Consider the following 25,604-nt stretch of genomic DNA (forward strand, 5'->3'; position numbering starts at 1 on the left):
GTTCTGGCTATTCTTAGCCAAGTCATTGGCTGTCGGGTTCATACACTTGCAGGAAATTGATTCTTGGCGGCGGGTTTGTGGGTAAAGAGAGTAGCGATTGGACAGGTGTGGCTCTGGCGCCGGTAGGACTCGCAGACATTAAGTGGAGATCGAAAGTCGCACATACAGTGGCACAACGAATTGTTAGGGAAGGTTCCACAGGGACAAAGAGCTGTGAGGGAATATTCCACAGCGATAGAAAGAGTTGTGAGGGAAGATTCCACAGTGTCGAAAAGTTGGAGGGAAGATTCCACAGTGACAAAATGAATTGTGAGTGAAGATTCCACAACGATAGAAAGAGTTGTGAGGGAGGGTTTAACACAGTCACAAAAAAGTTGTGAGGGAAGATTCCACTATAGCTTGAAGAGTTGTGAGGAACACGGGACCAAGAGTGGTGAGAGAAGATTTCACGACAGAACAAAGTCTGCAAACGTTGGAGTAGAATTGCTGGATATAGTGCTTGTAAGAGAACTTTTTATTAATTTACCCACGGATATCTCAATCTTCAAGACCAAACAATATGCTGGAGTAAGGTAAGCGAAGTAAGCAAATGAAATCGACTCCCAGAAACAGTTTTTAATGTCGACTAGCCGTTGGCCATCCTGAAACAATTGTTAATGTAGACTACCCGTTGGACGGTTTCGCGTGCAGGGATTATAATAACTGTTCCTGTAGAGTTAAATTAAAAGACTGTCAAACAAGATTCTTTAGATAAAAAGTTTAAGAAAAAAAAAACCCAAAATTTCGTAGACCTTAATTCCGAGTTAATAACGTTTCATTCACTTTTCTTTACAACATCATGTCCCAGTGTGCGTAACATGTGTACATTGTTTGCTTTGCAGGAAGAACGGTTGAGACTCGAGAAGATGCAGCAGCAGGTAGAGGAGGGCGAGCTGCTTGTGGACAAGTGAGTACATGTTAGACCAGTATTACTACGTCGGTACCCAGTCATTGAACACCAGGTCTTCTTAGATGCTGCGCTAATCGCTCCTGTGAAGACAAATACCCTCGCTACACATCTCGTCGATCTTGCTCAACAACAGTTTCTCTTGCTGCAGCGCCAGTCGATCTAGCCTGGAGACAGCGGTATTTTTTCCAGACTGAAGCACGAGGTTACCCAGTTTTAGAGTCTTCCACCTCACAGCATCTTTAGACCTCTGATTTTCTTCATACGTAAGATTTCATCTTCCACATGCGTACTACCCGGCAGTTCCTAGCAGAAGTGAGAACATAAATTATCAGGGAGGCAGAGGTGGCGGAAGAGCATTCTATATACCTTGTCCTGAACACGTTAAACCACTTTATTTCCCTGCACCTACGTTCACATGTTGTCAATTTACATAATTTATTTAAAGCCAGAATATCCTTTTATTCTCACAATTATGTGCATTTCTGGCAGGAACCTGGGTCTACAAAGTAATCACTGTTTATAAAAAGCTTCCGAGACTAACAGAATCCGCAATTAAAGCAGCTGGGCTTTTGTTCAGCAACTTGTTCCCACCATTGTCAGGTGCAGACATGCACGTGCAGAGATAAATGTTTGCACAAACTAGTTTTATTATAAGTCACCTGGTGAGAGGTTACCGCCCATGCGTAGGGTAGCCTCCCCTGCAGCCTGATAGCAGCTTGCACAGACTTGTGTGAAGACATGGAGGTTGGTGGCTGCTTGGTCCTTAGCAAGGCTTTGTAGGTCTAAGGGATGCAACTCTTTATTATGGTTAGTTCCCTTACCTCTCCCGATAGGTGCAGGTCGTGAATGTACATTTCCCTTGCTTACGTTTTGAAACACAGGTGGGGGGGGGGGGAATTGTGTTTTACGCCGTGTCAGCAACTATGGATCACTGTAAACAATGCCACATGCAGAGAAAGAACAGCATGCCCGAGACGAGAAATGAACTCTGGGCAGCCAACCTTCACTGTATTGGTGACAGGCGCTAACAGCGCTAACCGTTGCGCCACCGGACCGCTGTATGAAACACAGGTAACGCAGACACTAAGAACCAGGGTAATGAGCACACGTGCATGCACACACCTGGGTCTGGTAGTCTACCGACACGAGTTGAACAAAAATACCTGACGCGATAACGCTGCACGTGTAAAACAGTTCGACACATTTTTTTAAAGAAAGGGAGACTGGAGTCCCGATTCAGCATCAATATGTGGTGTCAATCACGGAAACCAAGATTTTAGAACTGGATGAGAGTATTGACTGAGAAGTTCTTATAAGAAATGTTGAAAAATTGAATATGCATTAATCTTAATTACCTATCTCGTGGATTTGCTTTTCTATAGAGAAAAAGCACCTTGTTTTTTGTGCTTCAGTTTGAAATCACTTTTTCACAGAGGCGGATAAAAAGTACTTCCGCAGTAAAGGGTACCTAGCACAGACTTCATATCGGTACCCGGTGTGAGCAGTTCCTTAGGGGCGGATAAAAAGTTTTTTCGCCATCACAAGGTATGCCTAGTGTTAACAGTTCGTGGGAAATAATCCGACCATCTCTCAACAATAGCTGCTGCGAAGATATAGCAGTGCTCGCAGTATCCACCCCGGTATCTGTCTCCAACCACCTACAGTTTGTCTTGTTCTCACCGCAGCAAATATTTCAGGTTCAGGCTTTAGTTGTGATTGTTTGCAGAATTCAGTTTTTTCCCCCACGCTATGATATGATGTTAACTCGGAAGTAATCACCAACATCATCCAGTATCCAGACCATTTCTCATCTGTAGAATGTATATCAGTGCAGTCCCATCCACCAGTTTTCTGTTAGAGGGCTATACGTACTCATAATACCTGCTTGACCTTAAAGGTTCCAGTCTCTTTAATAGTCGGCAAGGTCACCTGCATATTGAGGTAGAAGACAGCAGTTGGGGAATATATACATGAACCGGGGGACTCGTATAAGACATAATAAAAAATAGGGTCAGATTTTGGGTAGGGATTGAAGATTCAGGGTTGGGACTGGGATTAGGGTTAGTGTTAGGGTGGGTTGGGGTAGGGTTTCGGTGAAAAATTGATGTGGGTGTTTATCCTAAAAACTGACTATTTTGGTGATTTTTGCGGATATTTTTGTTGGTGAAAGATCAAAATGAGAATAGTTTATGAATCTAAGGAAACAGGTACACGTGAGACCGGAAGCTGCACCCCCCCCCCATCTGTAGAAGGGTGAGGTTGTGTGTGTTTGTGCGCGTGCGTGTGCATGTGTGTGAGAGAGAGGTGGTTTAAAGGGTCAGCGGCCGGTAACAAGGACGAGAGAGAGAGAGAGTGTCGATAAGCTTTATAGTCATTCACACAGACAGCACGTTGTTGTGTTTTTGTCTGGGATTTTCCACTCGTACACCGGGCTCTGCGCTTCTAAGAAACGAAAAAGGCAATTGAGTGGAAAGACATCCGAGTAGAGATCAATACCGCCGCTGCCATGCACTGTATCCTGTCTTGTCCCCCTCCTGCCCCCGCAGCAGTACAGTGCTGGGCCGCTTCAATCATCTTGCTTGGCTATCGAACTGCAGTTTCCCAGGAGAGTCTGCTGGCGACAAGCTTTAGCACATTTCAATGCTTTAGTTTACTTATTTATGAAGCTAATTTTTTAAATTTTGCCTGATGGTAGTAAAACATGGCAACCCACAGACAGCAGGCGTGTGAAGAATCTCTTCTGTGGAGTAGCATGGCGAGGTTCACTTCCACTTGTCTGACAACATTCGCTCACTCATTCGCTTGTGAAGGTGCAGGTGAATGAAGAGTACAATGAGAGGATAGGCACAAACAACCAGCGATGGGACACACAGGCTCAAGGGGCTTCTCAGCGAGATATATATTGCCAAATGATTAACTGGCAAATATGATGGTTTTATATAAAATTGCCGATTATTCAATCACATAGGTATTCTACAAAATTTGTCTGGTGAGCTCACTTGTTATTGACTGTTATCATGTTATGGTAACTGGCTGTTGACACAGTATCAGTCGTAGTTACCCGGTTAATATCGACACTCAGTGATTCGTTCTTTATTTTATTTATTTGTGATTTATCGGGGAATTGAGAATTAATAAGGATCACGTGAACAGCACAGTGCCACATCGAGTATTTGTAATTATTCACTCTTTCTCTCTCCTTTCTGATATGATTAATTAATCGTTAATGATCTTCATACCTAAGGTGCTACTTAAGGCATCCACTAGAGGAATCCACTTTTGTCTGTCAGGAGCAAGTTTAGATAAAATATAAAACAACTTTATTGATCCCCATGGGCAATTCAAGATAGTGCTTATACTAGCATTAATATATACATATACGTGATATCAAAGATATAACAGTAAATAACTTTGCTGTTCCAGGACAGTTTCTTGTTCTTTAGCTTTCTCTCTCTACCTGCTGACTTCACCATATTTTTTTGGTCGACCATGTTTCCTCTTGCAACAGACAATACATATAAAATATATTTATTTACATGACAAGTAGAAAGGCTGCATAGTGTTAAGAAGCCCAGTTCAGACATGCGGGTGTCCGCCTCGTCACCTGCGGTTTCTCTGGCCATGAATCTGTGTCTGGCACCGCCCAGCGCCCACTCTTTATAACTTTTGTGTCTGTGGCTGACAAAGATATCTGGTGAGCTCAATATTGTTCGTATCTCTCTGTTACAGCTGTCGTTTTCTGGCTCGTACCCAATCTCTTTCCTGCTGCTGCTTTTGGCCAGCGATACCCGATTACGTGACGGGGTAGTGGCAGCGGAACTGAAAGAGAAACCAATAGAATGTGTTGTTTGTTCATGCGCGCGCTTGCGTGTACTCTACTGTGTGCATTAAACTCAGACACAAGCTAGATGTTGTTGTCACAGTAACACGTACACATCAATATTTGCACACATACACACAGCCACTCACTCTCTCGGTCTCTCACACACTTTCTTTCAGACGTTTACACTCTTTCTCACACCCCATACTCTTACACACACACATTGGGTGTTGGGTTCAGATCTCGTGTCTGGCCCTACTGTTCTTCCTGTATATGTGGCACCTGTTTACAGTGTCGTCTCTTTTGTGACATAGCTGCTGACTCAGTGTAAAGCACCAGTAGTCCACGGTTTACATCCACCTTCTCCCGCTTCTCATCAGGGTGGAGGCCTGCTACGTAGTACACCTTCCGATGTGTGTCAAGGCTGACATTAGCTGCTGACCTATCAGCCACTCTAACCATGGTGGCCACCGATCAAAGGCTGATGAAACCTGAATTTTTTTTAATAGTAGAAATACAGTGTATGGGAACCAATAGATGTCAGTAGGTCACTCCAGTCCTGAGCTATCCCGTGTTCTGTGAGCTCTGCTATCACAAGATACCCGGTGTCAACCGTTCCATAGAGGCCACAGACCTCTGATCTTTAACCTATACAGGTTAACCTTTTGCCTTAAAACTGTTTCTCGACATTCCAAGCGATGGCACGTGTGGCAAACCGCATGGGTATGGATGTGTATGTGTGTGGATGAGTGGAGACAAGAAGCCCTGGACCAGAGGCTGACTGTGCTGAACACCAGAGCACTAGCAGAATACTCCAGAGGCCGCTCACTTGCTGTCTTACATTGTAGATGTAAAACATTTTATAGTAAATGTATAAGATTAGGAGAGAAATAACACTATTGATGTGTGAACTGCTTGCACAAACTCTATGCGAAGACAGTTGTCTGCTTCATCAGATGGCAGGCGGTTGGGACTAATGGTCCGTTGCTGATTCGCCTTTGTTGTTTGGCGTAGAATGACAGAGATTTTCCGTGATGGTGATTTGTTCCTGGCGACTTTCCACTGTGGGTTTTTTCCTTTCTTTGTCCTTCTCTACCCTCACCTCTTGACCTTTACCTTCGCTTTTCGACACAGAATCTGAGCTTATCTTATGGCAGATGCCTTGGCGTCTGGTCAGTAGCATTACTAGTGCATGGAGTAGGAAGGGAGGCCGGCTTAGTCTACCACACATTATTTGTCTTCTCTTTTTCTGCTAACTTGTGTCTCTTTCTGTGTTTGTATATTTCTTTTACATTTTACCTTTCTTTTTTAAATTTTATTCGTGTTTGTTTTTGCATGTTTTATTGTTTAATTTTTTTTATACTCTGTTAATGTTTTTCTCTGTGTGGTTGCATCTCCATTTCTTATCAGTCTTATTTTGTTTGTATCTGTCTCTATGTTACTATGCTGTTGTGTTGGTCTCAACTCAGTTTATCAGTCTTGTCCTGTTTGTATTTGTCTGTTATTGTGTTGGTCTCGTGTCACCTGTATCTCTGTTATTGTCTACCATCATGTCGCTGTCATCAGATTTCATAAGGTCTTATATATTTTTCTTTTTTCTATGTCATTTTTAACATCGATTGGGTCACTGGGTCATTTTGCCCATTTTTGTGCCTCCTACAATCCGTGTCGTCTGCGAGTCACAACCGGCAACGCCCGTGCTTACCACTGCCTCCCAGACTGCTACTGCCACCTCTCCCCCACCAGACAGAATTAGAACTGTCAACACAGGAGTAAACAAGTATTGCCAAGTGTCAGTAACAAGGGCTTGGCATCAGTGTAGGCGCTACCAGACCTGGGAAACAAACTGTCCATTGTCTGCCGAGGGTTAAGGGCGTGTGGCTGGAGGATGCTGAGGGAAAACAAAGCGAGGGCATTCAGGGCATAAATTAGAGCAAGGTAAAGCTGATATGTTAGTACAGACAAGTGGTTTCATTTTTATCTTGTTTACTATCCTTCTATCGCACACAGGGTCCTCACACACACATCACAGATGGTTGAAAGAAAACTGTAACTTTTGCCACTTTGCCACTTTTGCCACTTTGTGTTAAAATAAATTCGTTGCCTAAGTAAGTCGGATCTACCATTGGTATGGATTTACTATCCGTCAGGAATGTGGAATTCATTGTCACTGCTGACATGACCCTTGACAGACAAATAACATCTGTCTGTCAGTCTGTCTATTACGAGCCACGTAAGATCAGCGCCATCTACTGTGTAGCAAAACAATGGAACTCTCTCGCCTTCCATATCCGCCACCCACCCACCATTGAATCATTTAAATGTATACTAAAGACACACCACTTCTTCAGCATTCCTCCAACGACTATGCCAGTCTATCTTTAAACTTACCTACTCGTCTTCCTCAGACTCACGATACCCTCAGTTCATGTTACCAGATTCTTCTTTATGTTTTCTATTTTTACTTTTTCATTAGTACTTTTATCAGTCATTAGTACTGTTGTTTATCCTTCAGTTTCTTCGTATGCTGTCCATGTCTCGTTCTTGTGTTATCTGTCAAGAGCACGCGCCTTACGATCGTGAGTATGATTGATTATTATTTATTATTGATATAATTACCGTGTCTGCGGGTTTTCCTTTCTACTTTTTCTTCCGGAAGTGCATGTATTTCATGTGTGTCTCATACATGCGCACTCGCATTTGAGTGTGTGTGGGAGAGACCCATGAGCACACTTGTAGTAGCTGTGGTTGAGAGCGAAGCACTCATTAGCCACACAGTCACACAGGGCGGATCACACAGTGAATGAAGTACAGAGGTGGAGTGACAGGTCACACACTATGGAGACAGCATGGCGACCCACACAACACATGTATACACACGGTCACGCGAGGGCATGTGTAATAGGGCAAACTTCCTTTCTTTCACAGCTTCCCTGACTCGCTGTTTATTCTGTGGAGGTGAATATGTACGACTAATGAACCGAGCTTTGTATTTGCATTCATATCTCACTCCACATTCCCACCAGTCCGTCCTACATCCACCGTGAAGTCCACGGTAAGTTCAGACCATTCCTGTCGCTCAGGTCACCCTGTCATGCCGACTGTTAGTTTTTTCAGCCATCCCTGGGTACTCACACTACTCACCTCATTACAGCCGTCAACGTTTTTAACAATCCCAGTCTACTCTCATTACGACTGTCAGACTTCTCATTTCTCCCAGTCTACTCACTTTATACATATTCCAACAACCAACAAACAATAGGTCACGTGGTTGCATCAGCGTGTCATCAACACGACCGGTAGGTTACACACATACAAACTATTTATGCTTTCGGTGATAAATGTGAATGCGCGAGGGCGACCACGCAGTTGGTTCGAATGGACGTGTGTATGAAGATCTTTAAAAGTCAAAAATCATAGTGTGCTTGTTTTGTTGTTTGTCAACATGAGGCTGAGCATGTCAAGGTTTTGACTGAACCCTTCTGACGTGTGTGGTTTACACAAACAAGACTGGACTTTCAGACTCTCGGTGCAAGCTTAGACAGTCGGGGCCATCATCACATGACTAAAGCTGAAAAGTGACTGTCTACAGACGCACGCACTTGTGGCACGAGGCGGGATGCGCGAGGGCCTCCATAGCACTTCGCCTCCGGCTTCAAAGGAAAGTCTGATAAGCTTGGCAGAAAAAATTAAATATTGATTTTGAAAGCGGCTTTGTTCCCAGAAGCCCAGCGTTTTGCGGCTCCTGTCGACACGACATTTATGAACACAAATAGGATTGAAGGGGGATGGTGGTGGTCTTCACACATGAACGTTTCTTTTTTCTTTCGTTCATTCTCTTCTTCTTCCTTTTTTTTTTTTTTTTTTTTGTACCTGGTTAAAACATTAACTTGCTTATCATAGGATATGATCTGACGTTTTTGAAGTCTTCAGAGTGTGGGTAAACATTGCTTCTAGATTTTTTTTATTTTTCTCTTGTTCATCTCTTTCTTCTATTTAGAAATGGTATCACTTCAAGATTCATGCCGATGAATATCACTTAGTTTGATGATAAGAAAAGATAGTATACGAGCTGCCTAAAGCAGTATAAGACTTTAAATTACTGGGATTTGGTTCCAAAAAAACCCGATAATTTTAAAGAGATGGCACAAGTTCTAGAGACGTCTAGAGTAATTCTAAAGTACTTATTAAGACCTTACACTGATAATATCAAAGGACTGTACCAGCAGCAGTATCAGAGGGTTCAACTGAGAATTACTGAGGGACACTAGGTTTTCAAAGGAAATCAATTACAAGATTTTACTTACAGCATTTTCGGGATCGGTTAAAAAGAATTTTCTAGCACCGGACAGACATCACCAGTGGCTCTGGAACACGGGTGGTAAGTACTCACCGGAGTCTCCATCGACTTTACGATCATTCGGCATCAACGAGTGTCTACTGATACCTCATATTCTCTCTCGCACACACCTTCCCGATCCCTGAATATTTTTTCTTTGACGACTCGCCTCGTGCGATCGAAGCCTTCCCAGACTTACCCCCAACCCCCCTCGCCACCTTCTCTTATTTCCCCCACTTCCCGCCATCTCGATGTGGCTGAATAGAGAGCATGTTGCGCGTTTGGACTGGGAGGCTGCTGGAACGTGTCATTGCCGGTCAAAGGTCGATAGTTTGCGCGGACAGCCGCCCGCCGCCGCCATCATTCGATCGAGAGGGAAGTCACGTGGGCCCCGGAGACAACTGTGGCAGCGGCGGCTGCAGTGAAGGTTAGTAGAAACCTCCTCCGCCCCTCGTCTGACAGTGGAGGCAACGTATAGTGAATGGACCTCCGACTAGATTGCGTCACTGTACGCTGGGCATGCGCGCACGCCGTTTCCTCTCTGCGCGTGTGGGGCGGGCGGTTGGATGCACGCGCGGTGCTGCGGCTCCCGGTGCTGCTGGTGCAGCCAGGCAGGAGTGAGAGGGAGTCTGTGGCACAGCCGGTCGCCCTGGCGAGGTTCCGGAGAGACGACGTGTTTCTTGCCGCTAACAACGTATGCTGTGTGTGTGCGCGCGTGTGTGTGAGCGCGCGCCTGCGCTTGTTTGCCCGTGATTGATTCCGAAGGGGGAGTGTGCCTGTTATCGCTGGCTCCCAGTCGAAGGCGGAAGCAGGACTGCGACGACACCAACAGGCAAGTAGCAGACGATATCGATGATGTGTCAAGTTACTACTACACGATAGATACTCTAGGGCTCCGCTACACTGCAACAGGTCGCGTGACAGTGCAGACCGGAAGTAGCTTCAGACTAGCCGCATAACTTTATTATATTAAATTATTATATAGAAATGTTTTAACTCACGTGGCGATAGTGAGAGATTATAATATCATGAGTGGTGGTGCAGCACATCGTGTATATCTGAGTTACTTACACCGGCCATCGCGTTAGTCCGCCAGGTGGAGTGGACTGAGAAGATGCACTCAGATCGAATTTGGTTGTCACTTGTCAGTGCGAGGCTTTGACAGTTGCCATGAGCGACATTGGGACCGCGTTGTTACGAGGTGTGACGGTGTTGCTATTGGATTGTTACAGGTGACGTGAGATTTTGCGAGATGACGGTTTTAGATTGTTCTTCGAATTCTTCTTCAGACGGCTTAGCGTGACGCGAGACTATGTGAGACGAGGGTGTTAGTGTTGGATTGTTAGTAGTGACGAGTGATTATGTGAGACGAGGGTGCTAGTGTTAGATTGTTAGTAATGACGAGTGATTATGTGAGACGAGGGTGCTAGTGTTAGATTGTTAGTAATGACGATGAATGGTGCAAGTGTTAGATTGTTAGTAATGACGATGAATGGTGCTAGTGTTAGATTGTTAGTAATGACGAGTGATTTTGTGAGATGGATGGCGCTATATTTTTAGTAGTGACGCGAGACTATGTGAGACGAGGGTGCTAGTGTTGGATTGTTAGTAGTGACGAGTGATTATGTGAGATGGATGGCGCTAGTGTTAGATTGTTAGTAGTGACGATGAATGGTGCTAGTGTTAGATTGTTAGTAGTGACAAGCGGTTACGTGAGACGAGGTTGCTAGTGTTAGATTGTTAATGGTGGCGCGAGGATGTTAGGTGACCGAGCTAGTCATTGTCATTGTCAGATTGTCATTTTCGATGATGTTGTTTATGTCATATTGGAACCGACATGCTACATTACTGTGTTAGTGTCATATTGTCAGAGGCAACACGCTGCTGATGTCAGATGACATGAATGCCTGCTTGTCTGAGACAGTGTCACAAGTTAGATGACGGTATTAGTGTCGGATTGTCACAGGTGACATGACGTGGTAGCTGGCATCAGTGTCAGATTGAGTGACGCGACGTGTTATTATCAGGTAGTCTGAGGTGACGTGGCATGTCACACGACAGTATTAGTATCAGATTGAGTGACGTGTCACACTGCAGTGTTAGTATCAGGTAGTCCGAGGTGACGTGGCGTGTCACAATACAGTGTTAGTGTCAGGTTGTGTGAGGCTACATGTTATCAAGTAGAGTGAGGGGAAAAGACAGTACCAGTCACGTAGAGTGAGGAGATCTACACTTGCTACAGAAATAATAATCAGTGTTTCGATAGAAATCAGTGAAATAAGTTAAAGTAACTACAGAGGCCGAACTAAATAGAAACAAGATAACGCACAATCGTGTAATAACATGCTTTTATTTACTCCTGTGTGTATATACATGTATACACAGACCGAAAATAATGTAAAAGATGCAGCACGTACCAGAAACATCCTATACATATAACAATATATAGATTCCTATACAGTATGTATAAATGTGTATGCATGTACACCTATAGGTATAGATATTTCTACACATAGGTTGAGCCGGCTAAAGGTTAGGTGTGCAACAGTTCTGGAGTTGAATAGAGGTGCAAGGGATTGAGTTCTCGTCAAGTCTCGGGTAAGCAGACATACACTCGTTATTTTGTGTGACCTGTGGGCCGGCCGCCACCCATGGCACTGTGTCCACCATTGAGGGCCTAGGATCAGTGGCGGGCGCGTTTACGCTGATCGATGCCCGCTGTGGCACGACTGTGTCCGCTGTTCACAACCGGTGGATCAGTTGCGGGAGCACTTCTCGCTGGTCGATGTAACGCCCGGTCTGACAAAATGATATTGAGACTCTCGTCTACGATGAGACCGTAGAGACAGGAGTGGTGGAGATGATGATGGTGGTGGTGGTGGTACGAATGTTCAGTCCAGGTGGCTGACGATGCAGAAATGTTAATCGTTTTTGAGAGTGTTGTGCTAAAAAGCAGAATTAAGGGATACAGTACAACGGAGATACAGAGTTGAAGAGATGTAGAAAATACAGGATGAAGCAGCTACGTAGTGTAAGTGATGCAACACAAAAGAGACAGCGTGTAGGAGAGAGAGTATAACGGAGATACAGACTACAAGAGTTGTAAGAAAGATAGCACACACTTACAGATACAGAGTTTAAGAGATACAGTACATAGGAGACACAGATTATTGGAGTTGTGAGAGCTACAGTGTCCAAAGGCCGTTCTTAACCGTTCAAATATGGACGAACGTTTGACCAGGTCTGGCAAAGCTTTTGTGAGACAAGGGAGTGAGAACTGCAGTGAGTTGGAGATACCGAGTGCAAGACATGTACAATGAGATAACAGAGGTGCAGAGTGTTAGAGATGTCCAGCATAAGAGAAACACGGTGTTAGAAACATAGAGAATTAGAGACACAATGTTAGATATAAACAGTGTTAGAAGAGTGTTAGATAAACAGAGCGATGACGGAGTCTGAGGTACACAGTATACTATATACGCATTTATTCACACAGTGTTCGAGATAACAGAGTATAAGAAATACAGTGTTAAACCATGAACGTAGATCCCCTATCTACGTCCATGGTTAAACGCAGTGTTAGAGACTCACAATGTTAGAAATAACAGCGTGTGAGAGATACAAAGTGTCAGAGATGACAGTGTTAGAATTACACAATGTTGGAGATAACAGAATGTAAGAGATACACAATGTTACAGGTACAGAATATAAGAGACACACAATGTTTCAGGTACAGAAGCAGGGAGAGGAAGGGCAACCCAAGAGAGAGCAAATCACTGCTCACTGTTTAGACAGAGTGTACCACACCCAGTACAGAGTAGCAAAACATAAAATGTAGGCACATTTTTTTAAACCGTTCATTTGTTAATGTGTCTGCGCCGTTTGTAATGTTTAAAGCTCTCTGGTCACATGTTCGTTGGTCTTTGTGTCCAAAGAAGACGAGGATTTGTTCGACTCATTTGCGTTTTTGGTGACTCTGAAGTTCCTGTGTGGAATCGCTGTCTGGACAGATGGAGCACTGTGGCTCCTCTGACCACAACAGGAGTTACTAATAAGATATTTTCATACTTGCTGTTAGGAGGTTCTCTCTAATAGTGTGTATATTTCTTGTCTTACTCTTGAATGTCTCCCACACGTACTTTTTCATTGATGTTTTTTTAACATAAAATCTTCATTTTAAAAAATCTGTGGAATTCAAGGCACAGCAATATTTGTAAAATATTCAAGAGAAACACGAAAACTTCATTTCCATTGTTGTTCTGAAGAACTCGAAATTTCTATTTCAATTGACAAATATTCAATTTTGATGATAAACCGCCACCCCTCCCAAGTTGTAAGAATTTGTCAAAGTTACAATAACAAGGCCTCGGATTTCTGGATCGAGTTCATTCTTCATCTGGATCTCGGGAGAAAGTCCGAGAGTTTCGAAGAAAAATTGTTCTCATATTATCGCCCTTATAAATGGCTCCAGCGGGGTATGATAATGAAGCTGATGGCTGTGCGGTTGCCGGTCGATGTTTAGGGAGACAGCCCCGTGGTTTCCAATTTTGGAAAGTAGCGGACAGAACGCGGCGTCCATTGGTTGAGGTTTTCGCCGGGAAGGGTGAGATGACCCTGGAATGTGCGTCTGATTGTCCGTGCTCTCGGCTACGCATGCGCAGTCAGCCATCGCATTCGAAGGCGCATCCATGTGCGCACGCGTCTAGGGAAGCAGGCTTCGGGAGTCTGAACACACCTACCGTGACCAAGGGATCAATAGAACAACCAATGTTTGAATCTTGTCTGGAATTTTTTCCTGCTCAGTTGACATGTTCTTAATGATAAATTTCGCCATTATAATTGATAATTACTTTGGTGGGAAAGCACTTCCAAAAAGAGATTTGGTAGTATGAAGGGAGAAGGAGGATGAGGAAACCGAAGTACTCGGAAAATACTCCCGATGACCGGCCCTACGAACAGGTCTCACATAGAGCCCGAGACGAGATCTGAACCCAGGGTCTCTCCTGGCAGTAGTATCAAGCGAATGTCTTATCACTACACTTGGGCGCCCTACACTCCGCTATGAAAGCGTTCAGTGTGCTCCTCGTATCATGGCATTTCTCACCTTTGACCTTCACATGGGCTTGGAGGTGGCCAGTGGAAAACCATTTTGCTCATCGACGCTTTTACCTTTGACTTTCACGAGGAGTTGCATGTGGCCAATCGAAAACCGTCTTGTTCATTGATACCATTCTATCTCTCTCACTTTTGACCTTCGCTGGCAACACCAGGTTTACTCCGCCAATCGAATCTTGCAGAAATGGTTCGCTGCTCTGAATCACCGATCCATTTGTCGCACCGCGTGAGAAAGTAAATGGAGAGAGAATAAGGCACGAGAAGGAAGTGGAGCTGGAATCTGAATTGTTGTACATTTGAGGGGTCGTAGTTAGGAACCAAGGGTACCTTCGTATTCGTAGGGTTTGCTTCACCTCCTTTAAGCATCCTCATCCCTGTCCTGTCTAGCCACACCCGAGGACCGAGCTGAGGACGAGGGGACCGCTAGGTTGTGTTGCACTTTAGGCAAAATACTAAGGACTCCGTCCTCTCCCTGCTTCTCCCAGAAAGGAGAGTCAACCAAGTATAAATCCGTTACCAATTAATTTAAAAGTTCTTCTCGTCAAATAGAACTTAAAACTTTTCTTTCCTTGCTTTTTACAATGTGAAGAGAGTTGGTTTACATCCGCGATCGAGTAAAGCTTTTTAGTCATAGCGGATATGGCAGCCGACCCGGTCCTTTCTGTATCATTCTTGACTTCAGATAATTTTATATTTAAATGCAAAATGTGTTCTCCAGTGCATTGTCAGTAAAATTCTGAGTGACAATATATAGCCATGCGATACAATAATTTATATTGAGCAATAAATATTACAACTTCTTGAGAAGTTTGGAAAGCCCTCCTGCATCCTGTGCTCGAGTCCAACCGCAACAAATAACTGTGATTATTGTGAGCATAGAAATACTTTAAAATAGTTAATCTCGATTTTAAATTAAATTAATCTTGGTTAAGAAAAGGTAGCTAATCCTAAACATATTGTTATTTCAGTGTTAGTAGATACAGGTAGCAGATGTCATATGAGTGACCAGTGAGTGAAGACCATAGAAATTTTTAACTTTACGAAACTACAAAGCACATTAATCATCCCTTCCATCAAATAAATTGACAAACGGGCCAAACTCGAAGCAGAAATAGAAAAGTTCTTTCCTTTCTTTAAAAAAAAAAAAGACCAGCATAAACGCAGGCTGGCATGGACAACAACATCTACCTAATGTGACCGAGGCTTGTGAATAAGGAATTTCACTCACTCCCCATAATGAATTCAGAAAGTGGCCGCGTGTCGATCGCAAACGGTTGTGGCCAAAACAGAATATTCGTCTGAACAATGTTTTTTCGTTTAGGGTTAGGTCGTTAAACTATCCCGAGCTGTAGCACTTAAGCCAACCTAATCTCAGCCTCTGATGGCTGGCTGTGATGGTCATTGTTGGAGACAGTACCGAGGGAAATACTGTCAGATGCTTATCTCCACACAAAGCGCGTGCAGCTATCGTTGACCATCTGGCACTCGTGGCCAGCCTTCTCCATCATGCTATCACAATGGAAGACTGGCGACCTCCAGAAAACTTCATAAATGTCATATGAATATGAAAACAGCATGTTAGTTATCGTGCAAACTGCATGTGTATACTTTTGTAGATGATACAAATGTTAATCTGTTCATCTATTACGCCATTCGTTCCTTCAATGATTTCTGTCTGCGCACTTTTCTTCTTTTTCTGGAAAATTTTATTTCTTCTGTCACGTCTGCGCCATCTTGCAATTTCTTCGCCATTTTCAGTATGTTCATCGGTAATGCCGATCTTAGACTCTGATTCCTTTTTTACAATTGCATCAGAAGGTTTTATGATGAGGTTTTATAACAGCAAGCTCCGTGTGCAGCAAAGGCAGGTCGATATTTGTATCTCATGGCACTAAGCTTACAATGAGCGATTTGTGTGCATGGAATAATATTTCTTTCTGCCAACCTGAGGTCACTGCACCAAAGATGTTAAGTTCAGCCTCCATTCCAGCCTCGTGATAACTTTCCGTTACTGTTCGAAGCAGAAATGTACCCAATCCAAGAACGCAAGATTGCATGGCTTGAAAAGGTTGCAGACCACACCTATGATGATGACAATCACCACCATCTCAACATAAATAGCTACACCGCCAGGGCACCCAGTGAACTCTTTGCTTTGAGACCAGATTCCATTTTTATAAAGTATTCTCGGTAATTTTTTTTTAACTCTTTGAGCGAGCCTTTGATGATGGGATAACGCGCTATGTAAATTAATCTTATTATTATTATGCCACATTGATGTTTCTGCCATTGATTCAGCTTTCAATAACAGAATACTGTTGGAGAATAATGTTTCATGACTGTGAGCAGGACGAGTTGTTCAAGAGAGAAATGCCCAGACAGCGGCTGTCGAGAAAAACGGATTCTACTCACTGCCGCCGGGCGGGATCCGGTCGACAAGGCCGACAGGCCGACAAGCCTGCCTCGCTGATAGTTTGACTTGTGGCCGCGCTCATTACACCACCTGATTCACTTATCGGGTCTTTTGCCACCCTCTCGAGGGAAGTGTCCGAGTGTATTACATCCTGTGGAGTCATGCTTTGGAGTCTGGAGAGAAGTCGGGAAGGGGATGGGAGGGGCAGTTGGAGGAAATGGAGGTAGAGGTAGTTTTTTTTTTTTTTTTTTGAATCCGTCCAAGAGTTGGATCGAAACTTTTCATAGCTGTTGCTGGCAGCGAAAGGCGTGTGTCAATGTTGACCTGGGTGCTGCCAGAGCTGCAGACAGCGCGGTGCTTGATGAGGTGGACCCTGTCGTGACCTTTAGGACGCGTCGACCTGCCGGGAGGTAACAAGGGCGGATGATTGGGGAGGTGCGTGGCCAAGGTGACTGGCTGACCTACGGTTGCTCCTTTCTTGTGTCAATGCAAGCGTGGGCTGCTCTCAGAATTCATGCAGACCCCGGGGTAGAACCGCGTGGCTGAATCAACCAGTAGTAGGACGGCGCTACCTGGCTGAGCGGTCAACCACTTTGTGACTGGCCGCTCTCCTCGTGGGGCTCATGTGACGTGGGTGGTTAGTTCCCGCCCCTCTTCCTATAGAGAGGGATAGGAGCAGCGGGGTAGGCTGTGCCAGAGGAGTGGAAGAGAAAGAGGTTAGAAGGGCGCCAGTCTGAGACAGGAAGCGGGTGACGCAGCTGCCTACAGGAGACTGCGATCACCGTGACATTGTGGAGACTGGCGTTGTACTTGTACTTGCACTGCTTATGTCACCTCGCCATAGCCTTCACTTCAATCATCTGTGACGAGGTCACAGAATGGTAGGCGCTGCGACAGGTCATGAGAACTCAGTGTGGCAGCTGCTTTTTTTAGCTGATGTCGCGGCGGCAGTAGACCTTTTTTTTTTTTTTTTTTGCTCTATCCCGTTTGCGTGCCCACCTGCAAGTTTGTCTTTTATTTCACCGCCTCTCTCTTTCTGTGCGACTTCGTGCTCGACTTAGTCTTGTTAATCACATTCTCAATAATTAGTATACATTAGTCAGTAAGTCATTGTCAAAGTAGACAGGTCCAAACCTAATGTCAGCCACAGTATGTGACACAAGATGGAAGAAAACAACTTTAAAAACCGAAACCACACCAAAAAAAAACCCTCCAACTAAGAAAAGGCATAATGATGTTTAATGTCTGGCTACCATAGACACCGCCACACGCTAATGCCGTCTTGAGTATTTGCTGCAACAAAATCAGAATGATCGATTCGGCCTTTGAAGAACACGACGAGGGTCGCAATACTTTTTTTAAAGGGAGATTTTCATGCTTGGTGCTGGCTGTGAGAACCGTAGACAGGTTACCCTGCATGAATTTTCCAGTCACCTGCCGGTGCGTCATTCACACGTGCCGTGTGCAGTCAGCCGTGACCAGTGAAGGAAGCAGACGCTGGGCGCTGAGTAGACGGCAGTGGCACGGCAGCCATTGTGCAGCACCTTGTGGCTTCATTGGCTTTGTGACAGGCCGCTCACGTGACCGCGAGGACCGGAAGTGAGAGCGAGCGAGACTTGTGCTCAGTGTTCATCGCGAGGGCTCCTGTCTGTGACTCATTATGGGTATAGAAGAAAATTTATTAGCACGCTCTGTAGACGTCCCCTTCCCTCTACCATCATCATCATCATCATCATCATCTCTGTTATTATTATTAAAAATAAATATCGTTTTCTGCTGGTTTCTACCTCGACTGGCATTCCCCGCGATAGGGAACACTATACGTACAGGAGGGAACCGCAAGAACAGAATGGAAGGGTGCAGGCCTGTGGCATGGGATTATGTCAGCGTGGTGCTATCTGGTGAGGTGGAGCTGGTCATTGATTTCCTCGCGCATCTCGTTGGCCAGCAGCTCAAGCTCTCGTCTGCCTTCTCTCTTCCCACTCTCTCCAGCCTGCCATCGCTTGCTGCTTCTCTCTCTGTCCGTCTTTCCGTTCTTTCTCTGCATAAGGCATCTGTTTACACGGCTGGTTGTCTAGCCGTGATATAGCATTAGTTGCTGGCTCGGCCTAGAACCTATTCCTCCCATCTTTCCATCCTTCCGTCTGTTAAAATAATAATAAAAAATTATCTGAAGGCAACGAAGCAGACAGTGTAAGAAGAAATAAGAACGCAAAATAAAACACCACAGACTTGAAATTGATGTATAGAATCCCAGACAATCCTTTTAACAGCTGGCGCGAAAGACCCACAGGTGCTTTCACTTAATGCACATGATGCTACTGTGAGTACTTCTTCTTTTTCTACTTTCCCTTTCTCGTTGTTTTTCGCTCAATATTGGCTGTCGTCGTCTGCTTGACATCTGCCTTTCCACACTTCAGATCCTCTTTTCTCATCCATCTGTTTCTGGCTTATCTAACAAGATACCGTGAATAACATTATCCGCATCGTGTTTATCTAACAAGATATTGTGTATAACATTATTCGTATCGTGTTTATCTAACAAGATATTGTGTATAACATTATCAGAGAAGAATCCCCATCAGCTACGTGAAGGAGGTACAACTGTAGTCGTATATCATCACCTTTCGATACGTATTGACATTTTCTTGTCACACGAGCTGTGTAGTAATCACGAGCTGTGTAGTAATAGATGCACCCATACCCGGGTCTGCGTGAAGTCAGAGGACAGTCCGCCATTATCATTCCTGCTGGCGTTGCCAGTTGTCTGGCGGTTGTTAAGACAACAGCAGGGACTAGCTAGCACCGTTCTTCTGTCTCTCTACGAGTGTAAGCTTAGTGAGTCATCGTGAAGCCAGCAGCTTCCTGCCGATCATGGAGCCACATCAGGGGAGAGGGACTGCTCACACAGCTCGATAATCACCTTGTTATAGTCCTCCTCCCACTTTAGCCACTCGATAAGTGAAAGAGAAAACGGCCCAACGGTAGGAATGCCATGTCACCACATACGATGTACCTGTGAGGTCTGTCCTACTCACTGAGGTCACTACACCCTCACCTGGGCATCATTTCTCATTCACCTCATGTGGGACATTATTTCTCAACAAAATAATTCTTTGCTGTCGGCTTTGTGATAAATGTCATCATATGAGGGAACAATTTGTGGAATGCATGCTACCTGTTGTCTCACGTGACTGTCTCACCGGTATAGTGATAGCTACAACATCACCTGTCAGGTGGTCATTGAAATTATTTCTGTGCAAGTGCAACTGCGGATATGTGTAAGCTGCTTTGGCCGAAATAACATTCTAGCAAGAAAGGGAGTAAGTAGGTACTACTGAGCTCTTGTAAGAGAAAGGTGTCCCTCCCCTGTGCAGGAATTTTGCAGGTACCGTCCCTCTGACGTGCAGGTGATCATAAGGTGACAAGTGCGTAGAAAATTTTACATGCTTACCGTGCTGTGCATCTATCGGGCAGCACCTGCATCCGCTGCAGTTTACCTCTGGCAGTAATACTCTTCGTAGATGTCCCGTGCACGTGTACGTTCACGCGCGCGCGCACACACACACCATTCGAGCTAGTGTGCCCGCAGTTGCATGTTCTGTTTTACTGCCTCGTAATTACTTCGTAACTTAGTCGAGGGCAAGTACGTGTATACACTGTGTCTGTCGTGCTGTGGAGCGTCGCTTGTGAATGGAGCTAGCGTTGTAGGTCAGAGGTCAGAAGTCAGGGAACGAGAGCACCAGTGACTTCTCGATGTTCTCAGCGAACCGTGGGAGTATGTGTAGCCTCGCTGTACACCTGTCGACGTGCGCGAACCGATGATGGCGGTTCGGGGTCGGAACACCTGTGCCGTCTCCTGTCCAGGCTCAGTGCCACTGAGGAGATAATGGATGCTCCTTCAGCAGCCATACCTGGCAGGTGAGCTAGTGTGGTGCGTTGCATGTCGTTAGTGTGCTTGTAGGGACATACACGAGTGCTGCTGCTGGGGGCAGTCAGAGAGAGAAATGCTATAATGGCAGTCCTTGGCTCTAAACGAAAACTCAGTAGCACGGTTGCCATGTTGTTTAGGTTAGGATTTTGCAGAAATGTTAATCTAGTATTAAAAGGTACCTACCGCCCTCGGCGAGCGTTTGACTCCCTTTTTCACATGTCACTCCCTAGGTACATTTCACAATTCACTTACAGGTTGTCACTTCATGATTTTCACCTCTGACTACAATTCAAGAACTTTCTGGCATTCCTTTACTTGCTTTACCTTCACCTGCTAATGAAGCACCTTCTCTGCTTATGGAACAACTGTTTGTGATGTTACGTGAATATACTGAACTAATTAACCCGACTTTAATTAAGTATGTTTTAGCGATGCGTGACTATCGCGAGATTCACGGTGCAGTAAGTCCTGTGAGCGTGGTCATCACGTCGCGCCCACGTATTACGTCCGTTGGGCGCGCGACGAAGTAATTCAAGACCTCGCTATCTCTCGTCTGATCATGCCAGCCCCTCGTAGGTCAGTCAGAATCCCTGCCAGAGGTCGTCAGACATCGCATTCATCTGATCGCGTTTCGCGGGACTGACGTGCAGAGATTAGTGAGCGTCAGTCGACACGCCTTGTCCACGACTGCAACTGTTGAAGACTTGTGGGACTGACTGAGGAAAAGTGTTTGTGTGTGTGTGTGCACGCGGTACAAAATGTTTGGAGAATGGTAGAGTAAGATGAGTTTTTTATTAAGATACTGGAATCGGACCATTTGTCAGATGTCTGTCAGTTTATCTGTGTCCAACTGTTTTAGTCTGTCTGCCTGTCTCAGGTGGGATTGGAACGCTAGGCAGGTGCTTCAGACAATCAGATGTCAAGTAAAATCCCCCTGATCTCCGGTATAAGATATAAGCCGCTTTATTCATCTATATGTATGTTTAAGGGTTTTTTAAATTTTACTCCGTTTATTGCCTCAAGGGCTACGAGTTACAACAAATGAACTGTTATTTCTCTCCCTCACCCTTCCTTGGTTCCGCTTAATCTCTTTCTTATTCACGCGCGAGCGCGCGCGCACACACATACCCTTGTGTACCGCTTTTGTGACAAGAGTTCCGTGTTACCGATTTTCTTTTTTCACAGAGAGGCTTTTGTGGAGATTTTTTTCGTAAAGAGGCTCTTGTGCCAATTTTTTTCATAAAGAAGCTTATGCAGACATTGTGCTTGTGGCAGTTGGTCAAGTGCTGCCCGTTGTAGCCACAGCTCGCGGAGCTCATTAGTTGCTGGTCTCGTAAAATGAGGTGTAAGCTGCCTCAAGTGCCGGCTAATGTTCTCTGCCCACTGAAATTGGAGGGGCGGGGGAACAAAAGAAGTTGAACACACAGGAAGTTGGGTACTTTTTAGTAGCCATCCATACGGTTAGCCATTCTTCTGTCAAAGCTTCATTAGGAGCAAACAAGAAACAAAGAAACAAGTCCCAGACTTTAAAATTTTGAAGATTCCTTTTCCACCATCGTCTTCAGATGCTTTCTGTGATGTTTTCTTGTGGCACGCGAAAGAGCACGAGAGAGAGAGAAAGATTGGGGAGGAGGTTATGGACAGAAAGAATGAACGAGAACAACGGCTGTATAACCGCACTGGAATGGCGTCTACTTCTGTTTATTAACATATACGATGCCATAGAAAAGACACTTCTTCTTTCACACTCTGTAATAAGAGTTTATGTTCCTCATTGGCTGGTGCACAGTCGTGGGGCTGATAGGGGCAGAATGAGGCTGGCTATTTGTGGAAACTCAGTGCAGAGTTTATACCTCCAACCACTTGCAGATGGGAGATTGTGGCGAGACTTGTCATGGCGGTTCTCGCCTGAGGGCGGGCGGGCGGCCGGAGGGAGGTTGAATAATAAAAAAAACCCCACTCATTATAACTCAGGAGGTGGGTGGAACAGCTTGGTCCTGAAGATCTACAGCTGCCCATCACAGTTTGTCCCCAGTCCGTTGTTAGTGACAGAGCCGGCAGGACCTGGACTAGGTCTTCACTGACACCATTCTTCTGTGAGGCTTGTTATTCTTGTAAACTGCGCTAATGTTTATTCTTAATTCTGTTTCATCCGTTTTTTTCTTACATTTATTTTTGATCACAGTATGTCAATCTTTATTCTTATTCACTGGTAAAATGCTTATCTACTCATAAGATATAAATATTCATCCATATTCTTATTTACTCGTAAACTGAGGTAATCTGTTTTTATATTGATTACCTAAAAATGAAGTATCGAGGAGATGGTTTGACTGATGTGTATTGCACACAACATGGCCACGTCGATCGTCACCCTTGTCCAATGTTCCGTTATTCCCTCGTCCTCAGGGATGACTATGGCGGCTCACCATCTCGTATTAATTGCCTCCCTTAAGGCAGATTCCCCATCTCTCCGGTCCGATAACCGTGTCACATGAGACACTCGCCATTAATTTCCTGATAGTCTAATTTTCTAGGGCATGTGAGAGGGGACTTTACGCCTGTATCATGTGACCATGATCACCCTCCCCACTCTCCCCCAACCCCAGCATTGGAGCTGTGAGACTAAAACAAGCCTGATATGTGTTCAAGCAATGTCTCACCACCATCCCAGGGTACACAGGAAGAAAGTTGAAGCAAAAGCCATTCGCCATTTTCAGCACTGCTTTGTAGCTAATCCTTCATTTTGAAGAGTTTCCGACCTGATCTTCTGGGGACGAATTCCTGAGGGGAGACTATCAATACAAAGCGAGTCAAATCCAAGATGAGAGCAGCTGTGGCTTCTTGCAAATTATCGCAGGGTTTGGCTCAAGCAGTCGATAAGTGGTCGAACAAAGCATGACAGAAAGAATACCCTCGCTCTCACACACACACTGACACATCACTAACCTTTGCACTGTTATGTTATAACATGGATGTGTGTAGGTCTGTCTGCCAAGACCAACGCTTATAGTCTCTTGCGAAGTTCTCCGCTGTTAGTCTCGGCGAGCCTAAACAATGAATGTGAATAAACCGGAAGCTTTGTAGTATCATGACTCGTTTTAGTAGTAAACTGGAAAAAAATCGTCTGCCAGCAGTCCAGTAATACAAGTTCGTTGTTTTATATTTATATACCAGACATTATTATGTATATATACAAAATGCATGCTTACGCTTTCAGTATACATATTGTAGGCTGTTATTAATCCACCCCTATTCATATCCGTTTCGTGTCGTTAAGATGCCATTTATACGAGTTTTAAATGTCTGGATGTCTGTCTGAATGTCTGCAAAGATTTTTTTTTCTTCTTCTGTCTGGCAAATGTCTTGAAAGATTATTTTCTCTGACACTGACGTGGCGTGTCAGACACTTTAAAGATTAAAGATTTCTGTAAAGCCAGAGAAAAAGAATACTCAAAAGGTTTTAATGGTGCTATGGACAAAGCAAGGGAGATAAAATTATAAGCCTTTATAGGGCAGATGGTTGAAGTTGTTTGAAAGTTGTTGGAGGTAAATGCTGAGACTGACGGGAGAATTATGTTTTGTGTGTGGACAGCCACAAGTTGCTGGTTCTGCTGGACGAGGACGCCACTGTCAGGCGCAACCAGGACCGACATCAGCTTTGTCGCGTGATCACGTGAGTAACCCAACGGATGCTGCAGCAGAGTAGTCTGCCCTTTGGCTGATCTCATTTTGCAAGATGTGTGTGTGTAAAACTATACAACACGATGAAGGCTTATTAAACCATTGGTATTTGCAGCCAGTCTCGGAGACACAACACTTTAAATACTTTTGTCAGCGGTCGTTGTCTTTTGTTCCCACCTGCCTAAATGTTCGTTGACAAAACAGAACCTGTTTAGATTGCAAGTATCGTCTTTACGATTGAACTACGATAGTTCTACTCAACCAGCCCCCTAACCGCCATACTATGGTTTAGTTTGTTTGAGCTTTTGCTGTCTTTTTTTTTTACACTGTAAATTGCACTGTCTGACCGGGCTTTGTCTGCCAAGTGGAACTCGATCGCTTTTTGCGACTCAGGCTAGATAATTTACTGGCAGTAAAATTTTATATTTCCATTCACAGTTGGAAAAAAAGTTTGCTACGCTTTCCCCACTTCCTATAGTATATAACCAGTGAACTTTCCCCCCAAGTCACAAAGGCGTAAAGTCCTCAGAATATGAACAGAGTGCAAACGCACACTCGCGCTTGTCAAATAAAAAGTCTGATGTGTATCTTAATATATCCTTTGACTTTCTTAACCCAAACATGTACCAGACAGTCCTAAAGGGAGTGAATGTTGATATGTGTTGCAGAATCCAACGCGCGTGGCGCGCCTTACCTGGAACGGAAGGTTTCTCAGGTGAACACAGGTGTGCTGACCGACGCTGACTGCCAGGCAGGAGTCGAGCGCCATGTCACAGGCGACCCCACGCCGGGGGACAGCCAGGCTCTGGCCGTCGGGAAAGTGAGGCGAAATCGCCAGGCCAGCAACGATGATGACGGCGATGACGACGATGACGATGATTGTGAGAATAGCGAGACGGAGAGCGTGTCGGGTGGGCAGACGATGACTCTGTCCACACCCGAGGAAAACCAGCCAGTAGACGTGGGAGCCGAGGACAAGCCGCAGGGCCCGACGCCAGAGCAGGCTTCCTTGACCTCCTCGTCGTCATCGGCGGTGCTGCCGGGGGTGAAGTTGCCGGCGGGGGTGAAGAGCGTGCAGGACAGCGAGTGCGAGTCGGTGCTGTCGGACTACTCGGAGCTGGGCGGCCCGCTCAAGGAGCTGGAGAAGGAGCTCGAGCTCATAGACCGTGAAGAGTTGCGAAGGAGCACAGATTTCGCCTTCCTTAGGTTGCGGCTGCGCGGTGCGGGGGGTCTGGGTGGGGATTCTGATGCGGGTACTCCTTGGAGCGGCAGGTCGGCGAGTCGGACGAGGACTACAGTCGGCGCGTGCGCAAACTCAACTTCCTGAGCCTCGCGCAGGAGTTCGCCGAG

The 25,604-nt window shown here is 45.1% G+C and overlaps 1 protein-coding gene across 1 annotated transcript in view; it reads left to right on the forward strand.

The window, feature by feature from the left end:
- Positions 1 to 25,057, forward strand: part of LOC112555846 — a 34,017-nt gene extending 8,960 nt beyond the window's left edge. Inside the window, exons 5-7 of the mRNA XM_025224387.1 lie at positions 882 to 946; positions 24,166 to 24,246; positions 24,923 to 25,057. Of these exons, the coding sequence (XP_025080172.1) occupies positions 882 to 946; positions 24,166 to 24,246; positions 24,923 to 24,998 (222 nt within the window). The 3' untranslated portion in view covers positions 24,999 to 25,057. The remainder of the gene's footprint in view (positions 1 to 881; positions 947 to 24,165; positions 24,247 to 24,922) is intronic.
- Positions 25,058 to 25,604: the final 547 nt, after the last annotated feature.

The sequence above is a fragment of the Pomacea canaliculata genome, linkage group LG14, assembly GCF_003073045.1.
Source record: "Pomacea canaliculata isolate SZHN2017 linkage group LG14, ASM307304v1, whole genome shotgun sequence".
Lineage (NCBI taxonomy): Eukaryota > Metazoa > Mollusca > Gastropoda > Architaenioglossa > Ampullariidae > Pomacea > Pomacea canaliculata.